Source organism: Diorhabda sublineata, chromosome 7, assembly GCF_026230105.1.
Source record: "Diorhabda sublineata isolate icDioSubl1.1 chromosome 7, icDioSubl1.1, whole genome shotgun sequence".
Classification (NCBI taxonomy): Eukaryota; Metazoa; Arthropoda; class Insecta; order Coleoptera; family Chrysomelidae; genus Diorhabda; species Diorhabda sublineata.
The window spans coordinates 20739085-20747219 of record NC_079480.1 but is presented as its reverse complement, the minus strand read 5'-3'; the positions used below and the strand labels follow the sequence as shown (position 1 = coordinate 20747219).

The window sequence follows — 8135 nt, the reverse complement described above, 5'->3', positions numbered from 1 at the left end:
ATTTTCAATCAACACAAAGTGAGATTCGACTTCAATGGGCTTCAATGAATGTAAATCGACGATATCTGACAAAGTTAGATGCAAACTCATTCAAATATATGAGAAATGTTGAAATTCGACTTCAAATGAGGAAGATAGACTTTGAAAATTTTCAATCAAGACAAAGTGACAATCGACTTCAATGGGCTTCAATGGATGTTAATCGACGATATCTGACAAAGTGGTTAAGAAAGCTTAACAAAGTTTCTTTTTAGGACACTAGATAGGTACTTATTATATATTTTCAATTTTTCTACGTCTTCGTTTTTCGAATTAGTAATTTCATTAGTGATTACAGGTAGGTACATGAAAATGTTTATTAAGTAAAGAAAGAACGTAGAATTCATACAGTGTAGAATTTATTTCAAGTTTCAAAATTTCTGTTTCATTTTCTACCCAGTAATAAATAAAGCCTTTATCAAGTCCTAAATTTTGGATATTACATTTAGAATACGAATTATAAAAGGAAACATCGAGAAGAGGTATATAAGTTTGCTTAAATAAACAAAAAAGGGTGGTTGGTTTTTGAAGATAAAATTCTTGGAAGGATAAAGAAAGGGTCTGAGAAGGTTCAACAATTTATCAAAATATCAATCATAATTATTACATTTGGACAATAAAATAAACATAAAATTTTAAAAATAGAATAACAATCCCTCGAAAGATATTGAAATATCAACCCTAAAGACTATCTTCTACCTAGGAATTATTGTATTATTATTGTACCCCGAGAAGCTCACACCAGAAATTAAATAATTGAAAAGTGAATATTGAAAGTTTTGACTAAACAGTTTTCAAAATGCAAATCAGTCACCAGAAAAACATTCTTGACAACTTCATTAGCTCAAATTTTTTTCTATTCGAAAAAACAAAGATATTGAAGCAGCTAAGCACTAAATTCAAACAATAAATAATTTTCTCTTTCCTATACCCACCAATTATTGAACAAGAGGAACAAATACCAAAAAAAATATTAGAAACCTTCACTTGGAAAGTTTTCTATGAAACAGAAAACTCAATTATTAGTTTAGTAACAACCCTTTAGCTAATTATGTATTGAGTATCTATCAATCAAAAAAAAATATGTGAAAAACGATTAGATTAAGTTTGTTTTATTAAAAGATCCCCAGTTTAATGCACTTGAAAATTCAAAGTTCCAAAAGAATGGCGGCATATAACCGATATATAAAAGAAAATAGTTTTCACTCCATAATCTGAGACCAAATGACAAGAAATATTTTAGGTAGTAAATTTAAAATCAAATAAATAAGACAAAAAATCACTCACCAGTTCACAAATGAGGAAATCACCACCTTGGTAGTTAAGAATTTTCCGTTTATACATAATTTTCACAATATTGCATTAAAACACGGAAAATTCTTTATCGGATTATTGTTAACACGCACGTCCACAAACATCAAAGAAAAACAAATAATTTTTAATGTTTATTTTCAATCCGTTTCATGAAAATTTTCAAATAAAAGCTATTTTCTATCGATATACTGAGAATTTCCAATGTTTCTAATAAAAATTTTCAACATTAGTCACATTTTTAAAACTAGAAATCGAAAGTTTTTTTTGTCGTTATCGAACAAATCCGGTATCTCTGTATTTTATTTATCTAATAATAACTATTTTGTACTACAATCGAAATAAGGTATTTTAATATTAATATCTATATATATTTTTATATGAAAAAACACATTACAGTTGAAAAGATTTGACGTGAACAATAATTGCGTCGACATACAAAGTTGGCCGACATGCTGTATAGACAGACAAGGGTCAACGAACTATTTGATGCTATATTTTAGATTATCGTTTGTTTAATGTTTATAAGTAAATTAATGATTCAAACAATTTCAAATTATCTGAAGAATATGCTTAATTTTAATTACTTTGAAAATATTAATAAAATAATATAATAACATTAGCATTCCATAAAATGTAATACACTGAAATCGTTCATTTTCCTGGAAACTTTAATTGGACAAATCTCGTTAATTTTTACATAAAGAGAATAATATCTTACCTATATCAATAAGAAAATAGTTTTCACTTCACCATCGAAAACAAATTTGCACGAGATTTTACGAATAGAAAATTTAGCATCAAATATGTCTGCCCGAATTTGTAATACTGTCAAAGTTTCATTATCTAAATAATTAAATGCATTGTTTAAAGCTTGTGACGTCACATTTAAAGTGCGCAAGTCAAAAACAAGTCTAGACATTCCCAAGGAATTCGAAAGGGGTCAATGAACTGAGAAGATGTAAAAGTTTTGATTTATTAAATAATAAGTAATTAAATATTACATATTTTGTTATATAATTTCCATATTGAATAAAATAGTGTTTTCAAAGAGCAATATAAATTTTTAATAATATTTCTAAGAAAGTTTCGAATAATTAGTGATAATAGATATACTTCATACAATAAAACATGGCATAGATTTAATTATTACAATTCACAATAACTTAATATTATTAAATGGCTATATAAGTAGAGGTTATGGGCAGCAAATAATAGTAATTTCCTTTTGGTAATATATACTTTTAATGTTTTACGACATACCTTCGTTTTTCGAATTAGTACTTTCATTGGTGATTACAGGTACATGAAAATTTTTATATTAATTAAGGATCGTAGAATTTGAAACGATGTTTCCAAAAAATTAGTTGCATATGTATAAAGACAAAATCAAAACTTTTTTGTTATCTTGATATCGAGAATTCTGTGATTTTAAAACTTCCCATAATGTAGGGTGGTCCTCATCCCCAAATTACATAAACCATATAAGAAAATATTCTATTGAACATTATTTTTCTCATGAATATCAAAAATAAATTCGAAATGTGAAGTAAATAAGAAATTCTTCCAACAAAGATGAGGGCGTCTAAAAAGGGGCTTCACGGTCAATTTTTGTTATCGGTATTAAATCCTCAACATATATAAATATTTTGGTATTACTATCTATTATTTATGTAGAATAATGCGATTTTAAAATTTCTCATAGTGAAGGGTGGTCCTTAACTCTCTAACAATTCTGTTGAATGTAATCTCATAAATATCAAAAAAAATATATTAGAAACAAACAATTCTTGGAACAAAGACAAAGGCATCCAAGAAGGGGCTGCACGATCATTTTTCGTTATCGGTATTAAACCCTCGATATAATGTAAACAAACTATTCTACAAACAGATAAAAAGAGTTCCAAAACTGCACCGCACGTGTTATTTTTCAAATATAAATATCAACCCAAGGATACTTTCAACAAAAAAAGGGACTAATAATGGTCAATAACAGAATATAATATAAATGAAAAATTTCTAAAATAAACACACCAGAATCCATTGTAAACCATTAAAAATATTGAATTCTAAACAATCTACTTTCACTATAAGAATTTCTTATAGAATAACCATTGTTTTTCTGAACATATGATGATGATATAAAGTATAGCTGATTTAATAACACTGATGATAAAATTAAAGCCAGGAGAATTTCAGTCAAACTAAACGAATAGAAAGAAGGTAAGGGTAGAAAGTTGGATATCAAACAACATTTAAACGATGGAGGAAACAATAATCTGAAGAAAGAAATGCTTATCAACTAGTAAAAATAATTTGAATTAACACGATAATGAAGTGAGTAGTTCGGCATCTATTTTGAAAACAAAAGAGGAACAAAAAACACAAAGAAAAAAATGGTAAGAGAGGTAATCAACAAGGAGAGAATGAAAAATAAAAAAAAAGTATCAAATGATGGATGTTGATGGTGAAAAAGAACAATTAAATCAGGATAAGGATACTACAGAACCAAGTCCAAAAAAAATAAGGTAAAGAAAACAAAATTATCAGCTAGCAGCCGTTTAAATGGATCGGTTAACGGTGAAGAAGAACAAGTAAATGGAAACGATAGTTTAGAATGTAGTCTGAAAATAAATAAATTATTAACAAATAGTGTTGTAAATAGTATAGTTGATAGTGAAATGTTTCTATAGATTATAAAAAGAAAAATATCAAAAGTGTTTTAAAAATATAAATATGGACCAATTGAGAAGACATTAAGGTTTAAAGGTATACCCGTTGTGATCCAAAAATACCCAAAAAAGTCGCTTCCATCAAAAAAGAATTTCATTCTGATATAAAGAGTATGTATCTATCTTTTGTTTTATAAGGTAATATTTAATTTCCAAATCAGATATATTATATTGTTTCAAATGCTATCTAAATTTATTAATTAACAGATTCAACATAGGTAACTAATGGAAATTAATGTTAAATTTTATTATTGATTGCTTTAATATTTTCTCATTAGTATTGGCATTTTTTACCTTGATTTTTTACAGATTTGTCAAACAAGAAGATGCTCAAATGCAGTTCAACAAAATGGTAATGTTTTCAAAGAAAAGCATTTGTGTGTTCGTTGGAAATTTTGATTTCTGTAAGTTTTATTAATGACATACATATTTTTGAATATTCAATAAGTATTAATTATATTTATTATTCCTTTGAGACCTAAGGAGCTGAAGAAGAGCAGTTATGGAAATTATTTGAACCTTATGGTTTGATAGAATCAGCTGTTAGAATTGTCAGAGACCCTCGTACCAGTATGGGAAAAGTATTTAGATATGTCAATTTCAAAGATGCCGATGCTGTACAATCAGATTTCCAAATGGAAAATGTGAAACTTGGTGATCGGGAATTGAGAATTAAAAGCGAGTCATATAACTGGTTGCGGATATAACAGGCGTTACAAAAACACTTTCAGTAAAAATCAAACAAGAAAATTGAATTTTCACGAAAACCATTGCTCAAATTCGAAAACTAATGTGATTTGCACAGAGCGGTATTTTGATATAAGGATCCCAGAAAAGCTATCAGTTTTTTCGAAAAAAGATCATTTAGGGGGGAAAAGTGGAGAAAAAACGTAAAAATCGGATTTTCACGAAAACCGATGCTTAAATTCGAAAACTAATGTGATTTTCGAAATCTCTATGAGAAAATACATGATACCACATATTTTTTTCGATACTTTCCTTTATCTGATGTGTTTAGATAGTTGTTTTTAGAAATATCAAATTTGTATATAATTGATTTAGTCTCACCCTTAAGGAGAGGCAACCAATTATACACAATGCTTCGAACTGGTTGTTATATAAACAGGAGAAAGACTATAATAATTAGTTTCCGGCGTCGCTCGGTAGACAGCGACATAATCGTAAAATCATAGAATGAGTAAAAGGATTGTGGTTTCAATTCAATAACATTTTTTTATTTTATCTATGAGACGTATAACGGGTTGCGAATATGACAGGCGCTACAAAACACGTGCATCCTCTGTGCCATAATGTCCGAACCACACTTTCCTCACAGTTACTCACTGTATAGCAGAGAGGAAAGTTTGTGTTGTATCGGGCAGATGGCGGTGGGTGAATCAAGAGGAGAAAATTGGATTTTCACGAAAACCATTCCTCAAATTCGAAAACTACTGTGATTTTCGGAATCTCCATGGGACAATACATGATACCAAGTGTCAAAATTATTCAGAACTAATACAAAATAAAGATAGTCATTAAGAAAATGGTCTTTTTTATTACCAAGACAAACCTTTCCACTTTGAAGCAAAGCTGCAATAATATAATCAACTATTTTCTCCAAATTGTCATACTTAATAATTTTCATTACATGACTTAATTATCATATAGTTTTTCCAAGTTTAAACAAACTTCGTGTATAACAAGAAAACAATTATAAATTAGAAAAGAATTCAAATTTTAAGATGTGTTCAGAATTATATTATTTTGGAGAGACGGTAAAAATATCAGCATTTTCTGAAAATTTGATAATCAATCATGCCAAATATGATAGTAAACTATTTTCTTTTGGCCAGCTCTGTACAAATTATAAAACCATTGGAACCCATAATATTTATTACTTTATTATTGTGTTATTTGCACATGTTGAAAGAGTCTTATTGGAAAAATCCACATCTTTACCTACCACAGCCATAAAAACGAGAACAAGCAATAAAACATCTGGTCAACAGATATGAGAATATTTTTTCCAAACGGCTTATTAGACTGGAAGCCTACAAAGAAAAAAACTACAACAATTACCACTAACAACAAAAAATTGTTTTTGTCATTAAAGAAATAAATTGAAACACAAAATGATCGAATTTAATACGACTAAATAAGGAAAATATAAAAAAAACTATTTATTTTCAAAAAATTTTATTCATTGCATATCAAAAAACATTAAAAATATGTCAATTAATAAAAAAATAAAACTATCTAAACAAAATTAAAATCGAAAACTACACAACCATATTAAAATTCTGCCTGCAGTATCACAATGTTATTATTTTGCAAAATTAATTCCTTAACCAATGTTCTCTTTTTCGGACTTCTTCGGTTTTCCCTAAACATTAAAAATAACTAAATTCAAAATATTGTACGAAATTAAAACATAAGTAAGGATAGTAAGGATAATTAAAAAAGAAAATTTAAAAGGCTCAACATAAAAAAAAACCGAATATTTAATTTGCAAATGCGTATTTTTCACTTGAGCACCTGAAGCATTGGTTCTTATCATCCTACAATTCAGTCTGGATAGGTCTTCTTCATATTTTTTTTCAGTGTGAAAAAAAAAAAGATTTTATGAGTTTAGAATAATTAGCTGTAGCTGATTCCTGCGAGATTTGACCCATCTGCTTTATTTTATATAATATCTGTGAAATTCGATGATAGATTTTCCACCATCAATTTTTTTCTATGTAATTCTTTGCAAATCGTCACAAAATAGCTATTTCCATGTCGAACGCAAACAGACGGGAAACAAATTTTTCACAAAATTAATTGAAAAGCTGATTTTTTTATTATGTAACATTTAATTAATACTCACCGACGAGTTAAGGGATTTTCTAATGGTGACTATTTTCTCAACTTTTGATTCTATTTTAGTATTGTTATCGACTAGTATTCCAGTCTTTGAATTATAATAAGGCGATTTTAATAAATTCTCTCTAACATTACGGAGTGACGACATCAATCTCGATTCTTTTCCAGCAGAATTACTACAATTTGAACGAACTTGAATGTTAGTAATCCCTTCGGTAACACTATTTCTTCTCATTATTTTATGTTGTTCTTGAACTCTTATTGGGGTGGGAGTACTCCCAATTTTTTCTTTGCAACTCGAAGATGCACTGAAACTAATATATATATATATATATATATATATATATATATATATATATATATATATATATATATATATATATATATATATATGCCCAAGTGTTTATACAGGGACATCCGATGTATATACTATATACTTTATACTGTCCTCGAAGAAATAGTTATGTGTATTAGAAAACCAGTTATACTGTCCTCAAACTGAAACATCAAATATATATACGATATACAATGGTATATACGGTTTTAGCAAACCAGTTATACTGTCCCCAAACTGAAACTTCAAATATTTATGCGGTATATAATGGTATATTCGGTATGTCCTCAAAAAATCGGTTATAGCGTTGCCGGAAAATAGATCGAAGCAGATTAATGTGCTTATTAAATAAAAAAAATTGGATGTAATACCTAGTATATAAATAATACCCCAGGCCAGTAGATTTTGAATTCAACTCATGAAAATTGTGTTTTTTTTTTAAATCAAAATACAAGTGACACTAATAACAGCTGGTGGTGATTCTATTATAAGTGTGCAAGAGCTAAGAAACAAAAACAAAACCCAATCCTATAAAATTCTCACATTCTCACAAGGGTAACAAATAGTACACTATCCATGTTGTTTTTTCAAGCAACTCAGTTTCTTGAAATAAATCAACAGGCTTATCCCAAAAATGTAATCACTAGTTGTATTACCATTGAATATACCACCTCATACAAATCGTACCGCAAAGTAACTATTTCCAGGACGATTCACCATTATATTTGGACCCATTATAAACTTGAATAACTTTTAAGCCCCATTATATAATGGAATTGGGTTTTTATCAATCTTTCTCTAATAGTGCATTTCGTAAATAAGACAACTTTTTATTTCAGATGGAACACACTGTAGAA

General features: G+C 28.2%; 1 protein-coding gene across 1 annotated transcript in view; it reads right to left on the bottom strand.

Moving 5' to 3' along the window:
* Positions 1–6261: 6261 nt before the first annotated feature.
* LOC130446501 (uncharacterized) overlaps positions 6262–8135 on the bottom strand; it is a 197014-nt gene continuing 195140 nt past the window's right edge. The window contains exons 2-3 of the mRNA XM_056782801.1: positions 6949–7258; positions 6262–6465 (exon numbers count right to left, since the gene is read on the bottom strand). Coding sequence (XP_056638779.1) covers positions 6427–6465; positions 6949–7258 — 349 coding nt within the window. The 3' untranslated portion in view covers positions 6262–6426. The remainder of the gene's footprint in view (positions 6466–6948; positions 7259–8135) is intronic.